The sequence below is a fragment of the Stereum hirsutum genome, assembly GCF_000264905.1.
Source record: "Stereum hirsutum FP-91666 SS1 unplaced genomic scaffold STEHIscaffold_1, whole genome shotgun sequence".
Lineage (NCBI taxonomy): Eukaryota > Fungi > Basidiomycota > Agaricomycetes > Russulales > Stereaceae > Stereum > Stereum hirsutum.
The window spans coordinates 785,600-806,783 of NW_006763131.1; the positions used below are offsets into that span (position 1 = coordinate 785,600).

A 21,184-nucleotide genomic window follows, 5' to 3' on the forward strand; every position below is an offset into this window, starting at 1 on the left:
TTATGGCGATCCTCGACAGATTCCGAGAAATTCCTCGCAAGCTAGTTGAGACTAAGTATTGCGCATCTGCTCGGAAGTCTAGCAGCAAATCCGCTTCAACAATGGAGAAGGAGGCCAGCCGCTTGCTCACCGTTGTCACCTTCCTTTGGGCGTCAAGTTAGTTGCACAAGCCCGTGCTGACTAGTATAAGTATCCTGACTACAGTATGTGATAATCTAAATGCGGAAATCATGGGACAATCCTACATCACGGTTGGCGCTCTCCTTCTCGTTTGGCTAGGCAGTTGCTTTGAACGGCGTTCCCCTCACTCGCCACACAATCAGCGAATAGGTAAGCCCCGCGCCCCAAACTTACATGGTGCGTTAAAGACGCAGACTGCCGTTCTCTGCTCTCACAATCCTAGTCTGATCCGAACCCCCAGCTTATGGTTACTGGCCTTTGACTTCCTCATAGCCAAAGTTCTACAGCAATGGAAGTCGTCCAGTCTATTAGGAAGGACCTTGGGCTTGATTCTCCGAATCCAACAGAGCTCGAAAGAATGCTTGGTCGCGCTCTCGAGCAGTAAGCACCCTCATACTCTCTTAACAACACAGTCGTGAGCTCATGCACAACGTGTAGCTTGGCCGATCAACTCTACCGAACCGACACGCACTTCGTCCTCGAATTTGTCCAAAATGCTGAGGACAACGCTTATCTTTCAGACGTGACACCCACTCTCTCCCTTCGCATTGAGGACTACACCATGACGATCAGTTGCAACGAACGCGGCTTTGATGAGAGCAATGTACGGGCCCTCTGCAATATAGGCACTAGCACGAAGAAACATCTGCAGGGCTTCATTGGTACGTTTTCACTCCTGGTTCTAGTGCGGAAGGACCATTGCTGAGCTACCACTTGCGCAGGTGAGAAAGGAATCGGTATGTACGGCGCTAATAAATTCCCGTGTTTCTGCTGACGTTGTTGACAGGGTTCAAGTCGGTCTTCAAGGTCGCAAATGTTGTTCGTGTAACGTCAGGAGACTTTCGCTTTAAATTCGACAGAGACCAAAGGCTTGGTATGATTGCCCCAATATGGGAAGACGATATCCTGCCTGTTTACCCCGGCTGGACCGAGTTTCACCTGGAATTGACGAGTCTACCAGGACAGACGTCAATAACCCCTGGGACGGCATTGAGCTCCAAACTGGAACAGATCAGAGCCTCGCTCTTACTCTTCCTCAAAAAGTTACGATGTATCGAAGTCTCCTTTGCGCTAAACGACCCAGAAGATCCGCGTATTATCACACTTTTCCGTCATGATGTTGGTCCTGACATCGTCAAGCTCACTCATTGCGAACACGATCGCCCAATACGGAGCGATTTCTACCTAATGATCAGTTTTTCCGCCGACATGTCAGCTATAGAAGAGCCGAAGCGGCAGGGTGTGAATGACAGCGAAATTGTCCTCGCCTTTCCTGTCACCGAGGACATTCAGCCCGTCTTTTCTCCTCAGGATGTTCACGTCTTCCTACCCCTAAGACCGGTTGGCTTCAATGTATGTAGGCCCTGACACACTCACTCTAGTAATATTTTGCGACTGATATGTTATTGTCATATAGTTCGTTATTCAAGCCGACTTCTTGACCTCCTCAAGCAGAGAAGATATCCTTGCAGACAGTTATTGGAACAAGACCCTTCTGTATGGCGTTGTCGATGCTTTCATACAGGCAATAGACCGTTTTCAATATGAACTCGAGTTGCGCGATACCTGGTTCGGCTACCTACCAAATATCGTATACGACCCCTTCTTCAGTGAAGTCCAGTATCACCTGTTCTACGCCCTTTGGGGCCTCCCTATCATCCGCGATGCCGATGGAGTATACCGCAGACCTCAAGAAATCATTATTACGCCTCCCAGGTTCCGGGACAAGAACGAAAACGAACTCCCTCTTATCCCCAGCCACCATCTTCCACCACGATACCACTTCATATCACCGGATTACGATCTTTCCAAACCAAGTTTGGAGCTCTCGTTCAAGCAACTTTTGGTGCAGGAAATGGACGACGATATCTTCCTTGAATGCCTCGGGATTATGAGTACAAGAGGCGCCTTTCCTAATCAGTCAGAAGAATGGCACGAGGCGGTATGCGACTTGCTGTACCGCATTCCGAGGACTCGCGGAATGTATTTCCACCCCTTGATCTTGAACTTGAACATCCTTCCTCTGGCGAATGAGGCTTGGGTCCGCGCTACCACAGCACCGGAGCTGGTATTCGACCTCGAGTTCAGCGGCGTTCCAGATGATATCAACCTTCGCCGTATCTCGCGCCAGGTGCAACCGTCCTCCTCTCGATATCAGCTTTTCTCTGCGCTAGGAGTCAAGCCCGCGGATCCGCAACTCATTGCACGAAAGATCCTTCAGGGTAGCACCAGCAATCGACCCCAACTCCTTGTCCAGCGAGCTCGATTTTTCTTTGACTATCGCGATCCTTCTTACTCGCTCCCGAAGCCTTCCGGCTTAAGCGTTATATCCGACTACTCCTTGCGTCTATATCAAGGCCAAAATATATATCTAGATTTACCCCAGGACGGAGGAAGACTTCGCGAGTTTTTGCCCGCGGCCACTCCATTCCTACACTCACTGTATCTTCAGCAGTACGAAGGCGACGAACAGCAGAGGTGGTTCACCTGGCTACAGGATGCGCTTGCGGTCAATACTGCCCCGCGCCTCGTTTCTGGTTCGCTCCCAGACGACTTCCTCCACTCTATTCAGAACACCCCCGCGGACAGATTTCTGTTGGGGCTACAGTACTTCTGGCCACGATTCAAGGACCATATTTCCGACAATGGTCTTCGCCAAATATCACAGGCCATCCTCACACTCGGAGACAAGTCGACTCACCGCCTTGATATGACCTTTGTTAGACGCACAGTATTCTCCCGCCTTCCCACCCCGGTAAAATTCACCCTCCCCTTCCTTCCGATCGCCGATCCCGACTCCGAAGGTTGGGACTTCCTTCGCTTGTTCGGCGTAGTCCTCGAAGTGAACACGAATTATTTCCTCAAACTCCTCATGTGGTACCAGAAAGCGGATTGTCGTGACCAGCACGCTGTATCCACTATATATCAGCAGCTATCTTCGCGTTTTGACGAGAACCCTGAACTGATACGGTAGGTTTGTTGATTTTATCTTCATGATCTGTCACTCACTTCATTATGCGCGTCTTGACCAGCGATACTTTCAAGGAATATCCTCTGATATTGGAGCCTGGTGAAGGGGTATTAGGAAAGCACTGGTTCACACGTATGGAAGCGTACTGGGATGGGCCTCCGACCATGGTGACCAAATTCGCTGTTCGCCGTGCCTACGATTCATCGTTCCGGGAATTCTTCTTCGGCAAGCTCGAAGTGCGCAATGCGCCTTACACCACTCTCCTAGACGAATTGAAGGCGCTCGTACAGCAGTGGAGGGGCCGTGTCCTCACGAGCGAAGTCCACGAGAGAGTATCCGACATGCTCGCGGACCTATGGGACCTTATTTACGATGAACGTGTAGACGTTGAAGACATACGGCGCTTGGCGGGTGACACAATTTTCCCTGTCAAATCCAGGCGGAACGATGTCCTCTTGATGTCTCTGAAAGATTTCTACGTTCCTGACAGGGACGAGCGGCTTGCCAGACTCTTCGCTGGTCGCATTCCACTTCTCTGTGTCGGTACGAGCCGCCGCGCGACAGTGTTCCCAAAGCTGTTCAACTCACCGGCATTGAAACCTCATGTTCAATACTTGGAGTCCGCCGTGATACATCAACATGAACACCATGGCACGCGACGGTACGACCCTGTGTTGACCGCGAGATATGTTCGAAGACTCGAGTTTATTGAGAGGTGTGACATCATTTACGCAATTATGTAGATTCTCCCACTAATCCTCGCGCATAGGTTGTTATATCACCGTTCTACGAAGCCATCCGCGAAGCAAATCAGCTCGCTTGAGAAAATACAGAACATGACGATCCATAGAGTGGACAAGATCATCTCAAAGCTCACTATTGAAGACGTGACAATAACCACAAGGGATGCGGTATCCGTCATGGACGACTCGTCCCAAATTGACATCCTTGTCAGCAACGAGAACCTCCCAAATACACCTGGCAGCGAAGAAGACGTGCACATGAAGATTTGCGGTCGTCTTAGTAGCCTCCTCGAAATAGAGGTGGGACGTTTGTTCCAGGCCGTAATAACTCCGGAAGCTGGCACCCTTTTTATGTTGTACAATTTTGAGGGCATTGCTGAACTTGATCACGCTAGCTTGTTCCAAAAACGAGGATGGCTTGACGACTCCTTGGAAGGCGACAACAACGAAGTATTGTCTGCACCACTACAACCCCGTCCCGCAGCATCTCCTGCCACACCACCTCCTGCCACACCATCTCCTTCCACGCCATCTCCTTCCACGCCATCTCCTTCCACGCCACCTCCTGTCACGCCTCATCCCACCTCACAGGAGTCCGAGCCCAAGCCGACAGGTCGATCAGTAGTGGACAACAGGACACAACCAACAAGAAAATCCCCGGATCAATCAGGCAACCTGCGAGAGCAGGTCGCGCGAAGGGCGCCTGAGTTCAAACCGACAGGATTCTCAGCAATGGCAGAGAACGAGCCACAACCAATAAGAAATGCCCACGATCAAACAGGCATGCTTCGAGAGCAGGTCGCGCGAACAGCGGGAAGTCTTACGACCTTCAGCTTTGGCATGGACGACTCTGCCATGCGCCAAACCCCAGTTGTTTTCCATCCTCAGTCCGTTCAGGATCTCCTTCGCCAGGCACCATCTCTCAATATGGACCTTGTCTCTGACATCTCGCCGCGACTGTCAAATGGACCCGACTCTACCATCTTGGACCGTGTACAACGGTTTAATGCCATCCTAGGCGAGCGCTTTGTACGCAGCTTGCTCCACCTGCTCGTTCCTGAATATAAGCTCAGTGCTCCTTTATACAGGTCTACTCAATGCTGTCAGATATGTTACGTGATAGCTTTGGCCCCGAGAATTGGACTAGTGAGGCTCGAGGTGTTGTGGGCGGCTTTTCCCCATTCGAGGGAGACAGCCTCGGCGACTTCACGTACCACGACTTTGATGGAACCCTGACGAAGATTTGGTGTCATTCGGAAGCATGGGTTGGAAGTGGACGACCAACATATCACATAGAAGTCAAATCAACTGCAGGCACTGCTCAAGAGCCCTTCCAAATGAGCAGGCATCAACTTGACATTGTAAGTTCAGCAATTAGTCTAAGATATGACCCCTTCGCTCAAAGCTTCCTCAGGCATCCAACCTTGCAGCGCGCGAGGGTACCCGTGAGGTGCCGACAGATGTGTACGTTCTCATTCGTGTGTGGGGTGTACGCAACCCGACATCGATGTCTTATGCTGTCTATGTGGACCCTTTCAAAAGAATTTGGGACGGAGGGCTGAAGCTTGTATCCGATAGTGTCGATCTCATGACTAGCGGTTTATACTCTTGATCTCCTGTTGTTTCGTTGTACTTTCTTAATATACTTTTTAAACAGAGTGTCTTCGCACTTATCTCTCACAAAAAGGCCAAGATGAAAGACAGGGTCCGGGGCATGCAATAGGTATAAGTATGGCCAAGAGAGGGGAAGAGAATCGACAACGGCCAGGGAAGTTGAATGTGGGTAGGTATAGTACATGAAAGTGCAGGATTATAGCAATAAGTATGAGAGGGTAATGATTGGAGGACGTGGCGAATGGGGTCAGAACGACGAGTAGTCGACCGTCCGAGACAGTCCGCAAGCCAAAATGTCCGTTTGGACAAGAAAATAGAGTCCAAAGACAACAAGCGAGGTATGGAGGATGGTAGCGGAACACCGAGAAATGCAGGAGAACCATTGTTCCTATGTAGCAAACGCAAGAAGAGGAACGAAGAGGAAGACACACGCTCCCGAAAGATCTGCCTTTCAGAGAGGAAAGCAGCGGTCGGGATCGTCACGGCCAAAATATAAAAATAAAGACTGGACAGATTCTACCGTACACCATTCCACATGAACAGGGGTACATTTAACTTGTCATTTGAAACCATACTTCCTGTGGGAGAGGATAACGGCCCCGAGGCTTGGGAAAGAAGTCACGGTGCATCTGAGGGTCGGGGATTGCGTGCCTAAAGACAGACCAGGAATCCATCAATTTCTGCACACAAAGTGCGGCGTGACCCTAAAAAAGAAGTCAGAACGTACACTGCCTGTATATGTGCAATCATAGCACCTCGGTGCGGATATGCTTCACTGCTCTGCGGTCCCCCGAGCCCTCCAAATGAGTTCGGTGGAAGAGTAGCTTCACGGTAGTGAAGGTCACAATGGTAGCACCCGAACCGCAAGAAGCATTCAAGGAATCTAGACAAGGGGCCGTTTTGCTCGCGAGACTTGATGGAGCTTGCCTCAGCGTCAGTGAGCACGTAGAAGGAGGAACTGATGTGGGAATCTGGCGTATTGGAGTTGGTTTGAAGAATATGGTCGAGCTATATAGCCGTTTTGGACAGAAAAAATGTGAATAAGTTCAAGGATCGCTAAGCAGTGACGACGATGCACTCACCAAACTCCACCAAGTCATAGCGTCTCTCCCGAGCGGGCCATTTCCCCCCCACTCTTCGCCTTCATGCTCGATAGGACAGTCCATACAAACAAAACGGTTATCGAGCCGTTCCATGTCGATGGAAGTGGTAGATTTCTCATCCAAGCCCAAGCGGTTTAGGATAGCGACGACTACATATTTTCCTTTCTCGCTGAAACGTGGCAGGATCATATCGAAGGGAAGTTCATTTGTCGTGCTATCCGAGTCAATTTTGCAGGATTTGCAGGTATGTCCAAAGACGTGGAGACCGTGGAGCGGGGAAGCCGAAGAAGAAGGTGATTCAGGAGCGCCACAAACGAATATCGATGTGGCAAGCTGGAACTGTCCAAGGGAACCAGACCCAGCTGAAGGAGCGGGATGCCTGGCGGGTTCAGAGGTGTTTTGCAGTAGGGCGAAAATTGACTCCTTTCGGTGACAGGCCATAACAGATAATTTGGGTGTAAGGGACGTGGAGACGGTTTTGATCTGGGCTATTCGTTCTTCTATGTCCTCCGTGTCGTCGACAACCAGGGCATGTATCTCGGGCAGAGAGCGGAAGTCTTCCTCGCCGAGGAGACAGGAGAGCTCGAGGGCAGAAGGTGACAGAGACCGGAGGATATCGTAGTACGCCACATAAACCGCTCTGAGTCGAATTTCTTCCCGCCGTTTACGTTCACGATGAAGCCTAGCGAGATTAGCAGCCTCAATGAGGGGGACTATCTGTGGCAGAATAGTTCCCCATCCTGCACAGAAATTCAGAAAGATGTTGGGAGAGCGAGAGAAATAGTCAGGTATCCCACCTTTCTCTGTTAACTTGGCCTCAGTGTTGACGGAATGGTGCCTTAATGCGCCCCGGCAGTCGGTCTCTTCGTATCCCAGTTCAATGCAACGTCTGAGAACTCTAAAACAGAAAGGACTCCACATCAACGAGAGGTCAAGTTTAAGAGACGATCATAAACGTACTCAGCTCTGCGGACTGCTTTCTTGGCTTCGCGCTTATCTGCCTTCTCCGCTGCGTTTCGCGATATCCAGTCCGACCAGGACAGCGCCATGTCTTTTCTAGCTTGGAGCTCTGAGAGTTTGGCCTGTTTGAACTCTGCGAGGGCGGCTTGTCGATCGCCTTGCTTGGTAGTCTTCTGCATGGCATGAAAATCTGCCTCAAAGGCTAGAATATCTTCGTTCCACCATATATGGCGAGAATAGTGCTTCATAACCTCTACAGCAAAAGTACACCCGAAAGGAATGGACAGAAACATTAGAGATGATCGCCGTATGGATAGTTGTATGGGCGGGTAATAGTACGCACCAAGTGTGTGTGGTATACAGAAATACAAGGTCTGTGGTATGTCCGGAGCTAGGGTAAAGATTGCAATAGGGGAGTCGCAAATACTACATCCAAAATGGTAAGGAAGAGGAAAATAGAAAAAGGCGGGCTAGCGAACAGTGTTCCTACGTACTATTGTTTCAAGCAGCCAGTACACACTCGCCGTCGTAGTAGAAAATCGATTTTCATAACGCGTTTGTTGCCACAGCACTAGAAACCAATTTTGGGTTCAGTATTTCCAGAGTATCGCGTATCAACTGCGGACATACATGACAGTAGACGCCGCCCCAGACGAGATTGGCCCACACGGGAAGCGGAACATCGTTAGGACAAGCGGGAAAATCAGGGATGTTACCAAACGATGCCTTCCAAGCAAATAGCGAGCTACGAGACAGGAGAACATTCCGGAAAGACTTTGAGACGCGAGATAGGCTGATTAAATCTATAGGCAGCAGATGGCCCAGCACCTGGATCAAATTGAAGTCAATACATGCGTGTATAACCAACGGTTACTACACACCTCATAGAGAATATCCAAAGATATATCGAGTAGGGCACTCAGACGGCCAACGACCTTCCGTCCGCCAGCGTTACCGGTTCGTTTTGAGTTCCTGCTCGCACCCTTGTCAGTAGACTTCTTGGCTCGTTTCTTGGGGCGAGTCTTGGTGTCTTGAGCTGAGTTCCACCCGGTCCGAATGTGTATCAGTCGACATTGAAAGAAAGAATACAGAACACCCATTGGTCTTACCAGATTCGTCTTCTGGTATACTGGGCGACCCAGGATGGTCCTGCGTGTTGTCTGAGCTCACGCCGGCTACTACAGAATGGCTCTCAGGAATGGCAGTTGTCGTGGCATTCGAGGAGCTAGTTACGATCTGAGTGCTCTGTGCACTCATAGCACAAGGATTGCACGTAGGATGAAAGATGTGGCCCGAATGCCTGCTATAGATTTTGAAGGTTGCAAGGCGGTCGAAAGGAATGGCTTATGGATCCAGAGATGGTTCAACACGGCGGTGAAAGGATTCTGGCGGCGCCCGGAGATATCCGCTACGTCACGGTCAAGCCACGAACTTTCCACATCAATTGCACATCGTCTTTCTGCTGTCATTCGCATCTCCTGCGTACGTTCTTCTGAGATTTTTGGCTCGAATATCATGAATTCCACTCGATAGCATTCCTTCAGACCATTGAGCGCCAATTCCTGCCAGCAGCATCGTCACCCAGGCCCTTGCTAACTAACTGCTAACACAACAGGGTCGAAGGCGTGCCATGGCGCCCGCCGAGTGGCACTTGTGAACCCAGCCGGTTCTTTCCGTTCTTCCTTATGACGAACATCAACTTGGTGTGAATAGATGTTATCTGCTGCCTGAATTTTAAGGGAACTAGCCAATCAGACACTTGGCTTTCAGTGGGGCTCCACTCAGAATTCAGAGAGCAGATAACTTCTAATGTCTCGCGATTCCAACTACGGTATGTGACACCGCAAAGGCGGAGACCATGGGGCAATTTTACCTCACGCATAACATGCTACTTCTCATCTGGCTAGGCAATTTCTCTGAAAGGTGTTCCCAGGACTCGCCACACAATTAGCAAATGGGTAATGGTGCATTATAAACATCTCCCATTTTCTTCTCTGCTGATGTTGGCCTAATCCTGACCACCATCTCATTGGTGTTCCCTTTGCTTCCGCACGACCAATTCGCACCCATGGAGGTCATACGATCTATCAGACAAGACCTCGGACTTGATGCTCCGAATCCAACAGAGGTCGAAAGAATGCTTGGTCGCGCTCTAGAGCAGTGAGTGCCCCATGTTCTCGGAGGTACACGACTGTGATCTCATACACGACGTGCCATAGCTTGGCCGACCAACTCTATAGAACTGACACACACTTCGTCCTCGAATTTGTCCAAAATGCCGAAGACAATTCCTACCATCCAGACGTGACCCCGACTCTCTCCCTTCGCATCGACGATTACTCTATGAGGATCAGTTGCAACGAACGCGGCTTCGACGAGAGCAATGTGCGAGCCATTTGTAATATAGGCACTAGCACGAAGAAACACCTGCAAGGCTTCATTGGTATGCTTTCGTTCCTGGTTCGAATGTAGAAGGACAATTGCTAAGCCACAATTGCATGCGCAGGCGAGAAAGGGATAGGTATTGTGTACAACCCTAATTAATTCTCGCGCTCATGGTGATGCTGTTGATAGGGTTCAAGTCGGTCTTCAAAGTCGCAAATGTGGTCCGTGTGGCGTCGGGAGACTTTCGCTTCAAATTCGATAGAGACGAGAGGCTTGGTATGATTGCGCCAATGTGGGAAGACGATCTTCCCGCTCAACCCGGATGGACAGATTTTCATCTCGAACTGACTAGTCTAAGACAATCCTCGATGCCCCCCGGGATGGCCCTGAGCTTCAAACTGGACGAAGTCAAGGCCTCCCTTTTACTCTTCCTCCAAAGGCTCCGGTTTATCGAACTTGACTTCGCATTAAGCGACCCCGACCGGCAGCGTATCATCACCCTCTTCCGCTACGATATTGGACCCGGCATTGTCAAGCTCACTCATTGCGAGAACGATTGCCCTCTACGAGACGATTTCTACCTTATGGTCAACCACTTCAACGACATGTCAGCCACACAAGAGCCGAAGCGGCCGGGACTTGATAGGAGTGAGATTGTGCTTGCCTTCCCCATCGCCGAAGACTTTCAGCCTGTGTTCTCTCCGCAAGATGTGCACGTCTTCCTGCCTTTGAGACCCTTTGGCTTCAATGTACGTTGGTCTTGATATCTTCAAGCACCCTGGCGCTTACTTGTTCATACTATAGTTCGTCATCCAAGCTGACTTCTTGACGTCCTCGAGCCGAGAAGATATTCTTGCGGATAGCCGTTGGAACAAACTTCTTCGCGATGGGATTGTCACTGCTTTCGTACAGGCCATAGAACGTTTCCATAGTCAAGACGAGTTGCGCGATACGTGGTTTGGTTACCTGCCACACGCCGTGCTCGACCCCTTCTTCAGTGAGGTGGAGCCTCATTTGCTTCGCGTACTTTCGAATCTTCCTATCATTCGCAATGCCAATGGGGTATATCGCAGACCGCGAGAGGTTCTTGTCATACCTACCAGGTTCCGTGATAAGATCGGAATTCCTCTTATCCCCGGCGACCATCTACCAAAACCACATACCTTCATATCGCCCGATTACGATCTATCGGTTAGGGTTCTGAGGCCTTCACTCAAACGACTTGGGGTACAGGACATGGATGACGATGTCTTCGTCAAAAGCCTCGAGAATATGAGCGCAGGAGGCGCGATCTCTCACCAGTCGATTGAATGGCACGAGACGGTATGCGACTTGCTGTACCGTTTCCCAAAGACTCGCAAAATGCAATTCCACCCGTCTATCCGGAACTTGAACATCCTTCCTCTGGCTAACGGATCTTGGGTTCGCGCTGCCACAGCCTCAGAGCTGGTATTCGACCTCGAGCTCAGCGGCATCCCCGACGATATCGGCCTCCGTCGTATCTCTCGCCAGGTGCAACCATCTTCCTCTCGCTACCAACTATTCTCTGCGCTTGGAGTCAAACCCGCGGATCCAAAGCATATCGCACAGAGGATTCTGAAGGGGAAGACCGGCAACCGACCCAAACTGCTCGTCCAGCGAGCTCGATTTTTCTTTGACTATCGCGATCCTACCTACTCCCTCCCAAAGCCTCTCAGTTTAGCCGTCATATCCGAATCTCTACGTCTATATCAAGGTCAAAATACGTATCTAGATCTACCCGAGGACGGAGGGAGGCTTCGTGAGTTGTTGCCCAGGACCACACCATTCCTCCATTCGCTGTATCTTCAGCAGTATGAAGGCGAAGAGCAGCAGAGATGGTTCACCTGGCTACAGGATGTACTCGCGGTCAACACTGCTCCCCGCCTCATTTCTGGTGCGCTCTCTGAAGAGTTCATTCATTCGATCAAGAATACCGCCGCGGATAAATTTCTGCTGGAGATACGATACTTCTGGCCACGACTCAAGGGTCGTATTTCTGACAGCGGACTATATCAACTCTCGCAGGCCGTCATCACACTCGAAGACCGAACGACTCATCGCCTTGACCTAACATTCGTCAGACGCAGAGTCTTTTCCCGCTTTCATGCTCCGACAGAAATCACCCTGCCCTTCCTTCCGATTGCCGATCCCGATTCCGAAGAATGGGACTTTCTTCGATCATTAGGCGTTGTCGTGGACGTGAACGCGAACTATTTCCTCAAACTCCTTGTCTTGTACCAGACAACAGACTGTCGCAACCAGCATGCTATATCTGGACTATACCAGCAGTTATCTTCGCGTTTTGATGAGAACGCCGATTCGATACGGTAAGTTTAGGTCAATGGTGGCCTCATCCATTATCCTGACGCCCTTTCCTTACGACCGTCTTGTTCAGCGATACATTCAAGCGATATCCTCTAATATTAGCCCCTGGTGAGGGAGTATTAGGACGTCACTGGTTTACTCGGATGGAAGCGTACTGGAATGGTCCTCCAACCATGGTGACCAAGTTCGCTGTCAATCGCGCTTACGATACGTCATTTCGGGAATTCTTCTACAGTAAGCTCGGAGTACGCAACGCGCCCTACACTACTCTCTTAGACGAGCTGAAACAGCTGGTAAAGCAGTGGAGGGGACGTGCCCTTACGAGCGAGGCCCACGAGAGAATATCGGACATGCTTGTAGACCTGTGGGATCTTGTTTCCGAGGAACGGATAGACCTCGACGACCTACGGCGCTTGGCGGGCGACACGATATTCCCTGTCAAATCCACGCAAGACGAAGTCTATTTGAAGTCTTTGAAGGAATTCTACCTACCTGACAGGGGTGGACGGATCGCCAAACTATTCGCTGGTCGCATTCCACTCCTCGCTATCGGCACTAGCCACCGTCCATCCGTGATTTACAGACTCCTAACATCACCGGCCTTGAAGCCTGACGTCAAGTATCTAGCTTCCTCGGTGAAACGTCAGCATGAACCTCACGGTGTTCGGCGTTTCGACACTCTGTTCACTTCGACATATGCTCGAAAATTTGAGTTCATCGAGAGGTGCGGAATTGAACAATCATTTGCGATGACCTCGCCGACTTACACATATAATATAGGTTGCTATACTACCGTTCCGCGAAGCCTTCGGCGAGGCAACTTAGCTCCCTTGAGAAGATTCAAAACATGGCGATTCATAGAGTGGACAGAATCGTCTCAACGCTCACTGTCGAAGAAGTGTCGCTCACTACAAGTGATGCGGTATCCGTCATGGAAGACCAATCTTACATCAATATTCTCATCAGCGGCGAGGCGCTCTCGAATACATGCGAAGGCGAGGTACACATGGAGATTTGTTTCCGCCTCGGTAATTTGCTCGAGCTAGAGGTTGCGTCTTTGCTTCAGGCCGTGATGATGGATGTCGGAACCCTTCGTACATTGTACGCTTTTGAGGGCATCCCTGAGCTCGACCATGTCGGCCTATCCCAGAACCGAGGATGGCTGGATGACTCGGTAGAAGACGACAATGAGGGGCTACCTAGTATGCCATCACAGTCTCGTCACAAGACAACTCTCGCCCCCCAATCCACCAAGCCTCGGCAGCCTAAGCAGACGGGTCGCTCGGGAGTAACAAGCAATGGGCCACAGCAGATTTCAAAGTCTAAAGACCCATTGGGCAAGATGCGAAAGCAGGTCGCGCAGATGGCGGAAGGTTTTGCAACATTTACCGTGGATGACTCGACCGTGCACCACTCCTCAGTAATATTTTCACCTCAATCCGTCCAGGATCTCCTTCGCCCAGCACCAACACTCGATATGGAGCTTCTCTCTGCTAGCCCATCACGAGCATCCAACGGCTCCGTCACTAATACTCTCGACCGCGCTCAACGGCTTCACGCTCTTCTAGGCGAGCGTTTCGTATGTCGCTTTCTCTACACCCTCTCTTTTGAGTATATGCTGAAGCTATTCGAAGGTCTTCGCTATGCTGTCGGATCTCTTAGGTGATAGTTTTGGCCCCGACAACTGGACTAGTGAGGCCCGAGAAATTGTTGACGGGTTTGTCCCTTTCGAGGGAAGCAGCCTCGGCGACTTCACATATCATGATCAAGACGGAATCCTGACCAGGATCTGGTATGACGGCGATTCTGCAGTCTTGGAAGCATGGGAAGGCAAATGGCCGACATACCACATAGAGGTCAAATCAACTGCAGGGACTGCACAAGACCCCTTCCATATTAGCAGACATCAACTTGACATCGTACGTTTCTCTCCTACTTCGGTATGTTTCATTTTCGCTGAAAGCTCCTTAGGCTTTGAACCTAACAGAACGCGAGGATGTCGTCAATCAGCAGAGCGATGTCTATGTCCTCATTCGCGTATGGGGCGTGCGCAAGCCTTCTTCGACATCTTATGCCGTTTATGTCGATCCCTTCAGAAGGCTTTGCGATGGAGGATTGAAGTTAGTCTCCGATAGCGTGGAGCTCATGATGGGCGATTAATTCTTCACCGTCTGTTGTTCCGTTATATTTCTTGATATACTTTGAACCTCTCCTCCTCCTCGTGCTTATCTCTCAAACTTTGTTATGTCCGTCGTCTAGGATCACAGTCTGCTCATGAGGATTTACGGGAAAGACGAACAGTGCGAGAGATTGATTGAAAGAAGGGGTAGACTCGCATGAATATCCGAATTTTCATTGACCTAGTTACTTAGTCCGTATCTTGTAAATTGACGAGATGAGCTCTTGGCTTCACAATTCGTCATGTGCCTAATAAAGAAGTGAGTACATTTAACTGTGCAGCGTGCCATCGCAGAGCGCAGAACAAGGTAAGTTACACGAGGCAGTAAGTAGTGTCCTCGAGTCGACTGCGTTACCAAAAATATTGCAATGTCGTTCATAGGACTAGAAGGTTCGATTTCGGCTCGTTGGAAGAGGAACCAAAACCATGCTGCAGATCACAATGCAGTAGCGTAAAGCTACTGAAAACAGCGTGTGTCGCGAGCATTGCATTGGGCGAATGAAAGTCTCGCCCGGTAAGCAGTGAGCACAGGGATGGAGGCATACTATCAAGGTAAGTTTAGAAAAAGATGCGTCGGGTTCACATGCACTAGTATTGATGCGTTCAGCATAGCTGTACCTCTGGTGCTAGTGAAGGTTCTCTCTGGAGTAACGTGGAGTTGCGTGTTCACCTGGCCGCTAAACCGAGAGCGCTTCTCTTTCCACCAGTAAGTATTCAGATGTTACTTTATGAACTCATTCTATGCCACACTCCTGTGCTATGATGCCTCTAGATCGAGAATCATTGGAGATTATGAGTAAGAGGAGACTTATAGAGTGGGGCGTAATATGCGAGTACTACAACTTACAAGGAGGTGTATGTGAATCATACTGCCGCGTAGACTACCATGAGGCGATGATGCGATGAGCCTGTACCATATAGTGATTCTGAAAACACCACTACTGAGCCTCCCAAAGATGTAACAAAGGACCCAGGTCGTCAAAGAGGATCACCTTGACGCTCAGTGATACGATGCATAGCGCCCTATAGTCAGACCTGGTCGGAAGCCTGCGATCCGTAAACGGATATGACCTCGAACCAGAGAGGTGAATGCCTGTCTTCCGGCGTTTTTGACGCCTCAGGTACCAGAATAGACGGTACAAAGCATCATCGGTTTCAGGCTGCCCGATATCGACCATGAACTTACAGTGATAAGGTCAGGAAGGCCGCGCGTTGCATCGATAGCTGAGCAGACCATACGCAACGAAGTGGAATGCAGTGCATCCCTGTCCAGGCATGTATACCGGAATACTTATACTGCGATGGCGAAGCGGTGGATAGGGTGCTTATTTCTAAGGCTGCCACACTGGGGAGAACGTGGATTGGTCGTCGATGACCTGGATATCGACAGTCGGCCATATTTTACAACGACCCCTACGCCACCCGAAGCTCGTGGATGCCGAAAAAAGCTCTCAGCGTAGGAATGGCGAGTCGGTCGATCACAAACAAGTACCATATCTATCTGAGATGGATAGCTCTCCGAAAGCGCTAGTGCCTCGACGGATCCATCGCGGAAGTTCAAGACAGAGCAGCTGCTAGATACGCCCCTTGATAGCCTGATCATCTGTCTCCTTTGTGGAACACCAAGGGATGAACGAGATCATGATTTGGATAGAAACTTACTCCTCCAAGTCCGCCTACCTCTTGGTACGAAGATCGCACCAACTCTATCGCAGATTGTCTTTCAGTCATCCATGAAGGTTCAAAACGAGATGAAAGGGTCTCGCATCACCGTAATACTGCCCGAAGGAGCTCAGGCGGCAAAGGTACGTCCCAAGGTGGAGCTTCCTCTACTTCTCTGACTCTGAGGATTAGTAACAAGGTCTCTCTCATGGAAAGGTTTGCACGCACAAGGAGCAGGAGTATCTGCTCCCATTGTGACCACTCCGAATATGATTCAGCGCACTCGGCTTTTGTTTGACGCCAGAGGGGGCTTGGATGGGCGTAGAAGGCGAGTTAGAGCGCTACGCTTTGAAGACCGCCGCGGTAGGCACTGGAGCCTGAGATACATTGTGAAATCACCTGATAACGACCATCAAAGCATCGCGGGAGTCCGAGGATGTTTTCTCTTTCGACTTCCGTACCCCCAGTCTCCAGAGCTGATGAAACGGAGGTAAACGATATCCGAGCGCGGGCATCCTAACTTCTAAGAGAAGGATATTCCGTTCTCCTCTAGGCGAGCATGCTCCGGCAGCTGTAGCATCTATAGAAAATAGTCAGATAATTCCAAGCTTTAAATAACTTCATCTAAATGAACTTCGTACATTGGGTGTAGGAGATGGGCGGTGACGGATGTGAATGAAGCTCAACTTAGGGCATCTCGATACCAGGCTTTCAACCCGATATAGATCCATTCCTTGTTCTGTTCCAGGGAAAGGCATCTTTAGTAGTAAAGGCATCATTGCATTCTTCACAACAGATGGTAAATGAATATCCACTTCTCACTGACCGTAAAAGAGAGCGACATTTTGGCAGACGCTCGAGTTGTCAGAACCTGAGGTATACGAGCCATTTCTGACGCAGCTTTTTTGGGACAGCGCAAACCGACCCGTGGGACAAAGAAATGTTCATAACGGATCTAAGAGACGCTGGAGAAGAAACGAACCTCGGAGATGGCTCTACTGCTTCGTTCTGTTTGGATCTCCGGATCTAGACTTTTTGATACACCATAATCAATGCAGCACAAAGCGTGCCACTTACGTGCCACGGTGCTTCATCCAAAGACTTGAGAGTCCAATCGCAAAACTGGCACTCATCCTATATACATCAAAATATGAAAGTCGGCGGCAAGATTCGAAGAATGGCACATCTACGCCACTCCTCGAGGCCTCCATAATACCGCTCCATGAAGCTCCTTCGTTACAAAGATAACCCATCGATTCCCGAGGCCTCACTATCGTACTCACCATCGACTTCGACTTCGCACCGACTCGACATCTGCTTTCATTTATCTGATGTGCCCTTCGTTCTCAGTAGTTCTCGATCGGCGTATCCTCGAGGATGTGACGGGTGTTGTTTAAGGTGATGTCGATGCAGATGATGACGAGGATGAGGCCAGAGGTATCCCATAATACCTACACGTTGTCTTCGAGCCGTTTACTCTGGACCGACTTTCCTAAACCACTACATTGGGTGTGACCGAATGTTAGAAATAACGCACGTGTGTATATGTAAAGCACGACCCCAAGTGGCTCAACGGCTGGTAGGTCGAGACTCAGGCCTTAGGACGCACCTTTATCGATCATCCTTTTGACCGTTCATTGGTGTGGCTCAGAGACAAAGGGTATCGACATCGTTCCGTTGCTCCGTCTGGTCTGGCCTGGGCGAAATGTTGATAGAATCTGCGCGCCATCTCGGGGGAGTACGATAATTGTGCCACAGGTAAAATATATCAGATGCGGTCGCCCACAAGCCACTGACGACCTCCAAAGCATCCTTCTTGAAGCGACGTACACCTGTACGTTTTAAACACTCACCGATGTATTCTGTGCTTGTGCTCACCTAATTGTACAAGACTTGGCACTCAGTACCACTTCCACGTCGACGCCAATCACATTTCGGTCACCGATGGCTTCTGTGATCATTTGATGGCTCTAAAAGATCCCTAAGAAACTGTGAGCTCGTGAGGATGGTTCTACGCTGAGACTATGATGAAGTACCTACTCCAAAGCATCATGTCCGCGAAGCCTCCGCCCGTAGGCCATACTCAAAAGAGCACGCTGTTGAAACGGTGCTTTTTCAAGACACCGAAATAAACACACATGGACATTAAACTCACGGCACGCAACTCCGTCAACACGATGTGGCCCTGTTCGTCATTCGAGTCGTGAAAGCTTCAGTGGTCCGTTAGTCTTCCCCTGTGGCTTCGTCAATCACATCTCCGTCATCTGCGTCTTCTGTGATATACGATCTATGATGTGGAAAGATACTCAGGAGTAAGTATGAGAACTTGTGTGCGCCTCGACCTCGAGTCTCAGCCACACAACTATTCCATGCCGCGCTTCTCCACTCTCCTCACCTTCGCGCCACCCTGCACCACCACCCTATACCACGACAAGAAGTCACCCCGCACCTTGACCCGTAGGTTCTTATGCCCGTCTCGACTCAACTCTCGAGGTCATTGCCACGCTCCCCGAGGCCGCAAAGAAGTCCACAATTGACGTCCGCAGAAGTAGTTGTACAATTATGTCCTTCTCACATGATCCATCACTCAAGGTAATCTGGAGTCCGAGCGTTGGCCAGTACGTGGGCTAGGTCCGGCCGTCTGACGCGCGTTCCAGACGAAGAGCGAAAACCTGAGAAAGCATACGCACAAATGTCGACACGCGGGTCTATGGAAGGCCTATAACAGGAGGCGTAAGTAAATCAACTACGTGTTAACTTTCGGGACGTGATGTGCGCCGAAAGACCGCGATTTCGAGAAGGAAGGTCTAAGTGATGGACTCACAAAGAGAGCACACGACTTGGTCTGCTGTTTGATTACCGTGTTCTTATAGTCAATTGCTCGTAAAAGCAAAGGCAACCACTAGGCTCCGATCGTGAGCTGCTTTGACGTCGTTCGTCTAAGTATTTGCTCCCGCGTGTTCCTCTGCACGCCCGTCACTTCTACGAGGAATACGCAAACGCAATGCGCGAGAAACATTTGTAGCGCACGAAGCGTTACAACGACACACCTTCTGGACTCAGACCTACGGACTTTTGGGTGGGGGCCACAACCGCACAGAGGGTCATGCGGCAACTGTCTCGCGATTGACGAAGACCGCTGAATCGAGCGAGCTGCCTTTGAGTCAACGCCTACGATCAAGCCTCGACACAAAGCTGAGAGACAGGAGGAAAGAAGACGTAAAGCTCTCCTGTATCCGCGACTTGAGACGGTGAATGAAGGACGACGTAGAGAGCATCCCCGCCACACACCATGATCTTAGATCATCTTAGGCTCATGCCCTCGGACAGATAAAACACCGTGTGGTCTTCCTCGACGAAGTCGGATCAACTGCCGGAGATCGATTTAACGTGAGCTCGAAGCGAGTTTCTGTTACTTGCAGGTCCAGTGCAGGTCCTCCATCGACATCATCGCATCGCATCGCATCCATGTATCGCAGACGACTACAGAGTCGAACTGCGACGATGCTCACGGCCGCCAGTGGGGAGAAAGACCTTCAGGATCCGATGAGGTTTCAGACCGAGCAAACTGGCCCAGTGGATTGTCCACCTCTCCCCATGCATGCATACGAACAGGGTGGATGGCCCAAAGAATTATTTAGCCGGATCTCCCGATCCTGTGTAGTCGATGTGGGAAGGATGAGGCGCCCTGCAAAAAGTCAACCGTGCTCACGAACCTCGAACAACGCGGTCTCTCCATAGACGACGACACGTTGAAGAGAGGTCGTCCATCCCCGTGGCATTCTGGCACGCATCCGTATATGTACACACGGGTACCTAATCCGTGCAGAATTTGATCGTTTCAGCCTGCGAGAACGAGCAGATTGCAAAAAGGATCGGCACACATATATCTGGATCGACCGCCTCACGGAGATCAAATGGCCGACATGCTGTAAAAATTGGACGTCCACGATTTGATGGACCTCGAGGCCCTCGTCCAGTGTGGGCGGGCCAGCGGGCAACTCAAATGAGCTTTGACGGCGGCGCTTATGTCGCGTCAGGGCGCCAAAGCTGCTCTGAGAGGTGAAGTTCTATGTAGGAGAAGAAGGGTTCATGTAGAAACGGCCAGCCTTCCGACTTTCCGTTATCTTTGCATCATCGCTCCTGCCCTCCCGTCTTTCTCACTTTACAGCGAGCCGCCGTTGTGCTCACTGGCAAAGACAGACCGACACCAACTTGAAGCGTGCGAAAGGGCGTTGCGCTCAGGCTTCAGCCCGACAGACCGCACGTACACGTAAATAAACAGCACGAAAGGGCCTCGAGGCTCCGAACTCGAACGAGGGACCTCGAGGGACGGCGCGGAACAAAGTCGTGCCTGCAAGATGCTTCGCACGACGACGGGCAGGACAGACGCTGTCGACGATGCTGCCTGCAGGAGTCGGGAAGAAGGCAGAACCGTGAGCCTCGTGAGGTAGACATAGAACATGCCTTTTTGAGCGGTGTGGAGGGAACAGTTGAAGAGACAGGAACAGGGGTCGACGTCTCGCTTAGGTTCTCCCCTATGTTATGTGGCGGCGTGGCGTCGTGAGCGTCGGCGACGTCGACGTTCGACGCCACGCCTGGACTCTTCCGAAGTCCTTCGAATTCGTCAAAAGGCTATCTATCATCTCGACCTCCATATCATCTCAGACGACCACATATATGGGAACATGAAGACTATGTACTTACAAGCGGTTCGAGATTTCGAGTTCGCCGTCGCGCGCGCTAATAAGCAAAGCCGCTCGAAACCACTCGGAGCTGGTGACGACGACGGTGGACGTCGAAGCGAATTTGTAGTCAAAAAATAGGAGGAAAAAGGTGCGTTCATGCCGCCGGTACTGTACGAGGCTAGCTCTTGTACACTGGAGTCGCCACTTGAGCGCTTGAGCGCTGAGCTGTCAATATTTGGCTCTCCACGGTGAGTTGGAGGAAGGAAGGCGATTCTTCCGCGATGATAAAATGGGAGAAAATGGGGCGGAGTTGAACGTCTCAGCCTGCTTCGATATTCGACCGCTAGCCGTGC

At 50.5% G+C, this 21,184-nt stretch overlaps 4 protein-coding genes across 4 annotated transcripts; 2 read left to right on the top strand and 2 right to left on the bottom strand.

Moving 5' to 3' along the window:
- Positions 1-469: 469 nt before the first annotated feature.
- Positions 470-5,506, top strand: STEHIDRAFT_151290 (uncharacterized protein; the record flags this gene model as incomplete). Its single annotated transcript, XM_007298490.1, has 9 exons — positions 470-561; positions 619-842; positions 903-917; positions 968-1,533; positions 1,598-3,150; positions 3,213-3,866; positions 3,921-4,923; positions 4,983-5,255; positions 5,309-5,506. 9 exons carry the CDS (start codon positions 470-472, stop codon positions 5,504-5,506), a joined length of 4,578 nt encoding a protein of 1,525 aa, XP_007298552.1.
- A 170-nt stretch (positions 5,507-5,676) lies between these two features.
- On the bottom strand, positions 5,677-8,894 carry STEHIDRAFT_117035 (uncharacterized protein). Its single transcript, XM_007298491.1, has 10 exons — positions 8,681-8,894; positions 8,453-8,607; positions 8,202-8,399; positions 8,066-8,142; positions 7,915-7,997; positions 7,572-7,824; positions 7,409-7,509; positions 6,591-7,351; positions 6,236-6,516; positions 5,677-6,159 (listed from the first exon to the last, which is right to left on the bottom strand). The coding sequence occupies exons 1-10, from the start codon at positions 8,826-8,828 to the stop codon at positions 6,060-6,062; spliced, it is 2,157 nt and encodes a 718-aa protein (XP_007298553.1). The 5' UTR covers positions 8,829-8,894; the 3' UTR covers positions 5,677-6,059.
- Positions 8,895-9,639: 745 nt separating this feature from the next.
- On the top strand, positions 9,640-14,591 carry STEHIDRAFT_136037 (uncharacterized protein; the record flags this gene model as incomplete). Its single annotated transcript, XM_007298492.1, has 8 exons — positions 9,640-9,731; positions 9,791-10,014; positions 10,146-10,705; positions 10,761-12,304; positions 12,373-13,026; positions 13,083-13,881; positions 13,937-14,221; positions 14,274-14,591. The coding sequence occupies 8 exons, from the start codon at positions 9,640-9,642 to the stop codon at positions 14,460-14,462; spliced, it is 4,347 nt and encodes a 1,448-aa protein (XP_007298554.1). The 3' UTR covers positions 14,463-14,591.
- Positions 14,592-16,666: 2,075 nt separating this feature from the next.
- Positions 16,667-16,901, bottom strand: STEHIDRAFT_151293 (uncharacterized protein; the record flags this gene model as incomplete). Its single annotated transcript, XM_007298493.1, has 2 exons — positions 16,667-16,723; positions 16,785-16,901. 2 exons carry the CDS (start codon positions 16,899-16,901, stop codon positions 16,667-16,669), a joined length of 174 nt encoding a protein of 57 aa, XP_007298555.1.
- Between the last annotated feature and the right edge of the window lie 4,283 nt (positions 16,902-21,184).

Bases quoted from the DNA above. Each gene is read 5' to 3' on its own strand.
- STEHIDRAFT_117035 (XM_007298491.1), bottom strand. From the start codon at position 8,828: ATGAGTGCACAGAGCACTCAGATCGTAACTAGCTCCTCGAATGCCACG. The intron at 8,400-8,452 runs GTGTGTAGTAAC...AATTTGATCCAG, and splicing joins CTTTGGATATTCTCTATGAG to GTGCTGGGCCATCTGCTGCC. The intron at 8,143-8,201 runs GTATGTCCGCAG...ATTGGTTTCTAG, and splicing joins GGGGCGGCGTCTACTGTCAT to TGCTGTGGCAACAAACGCGT.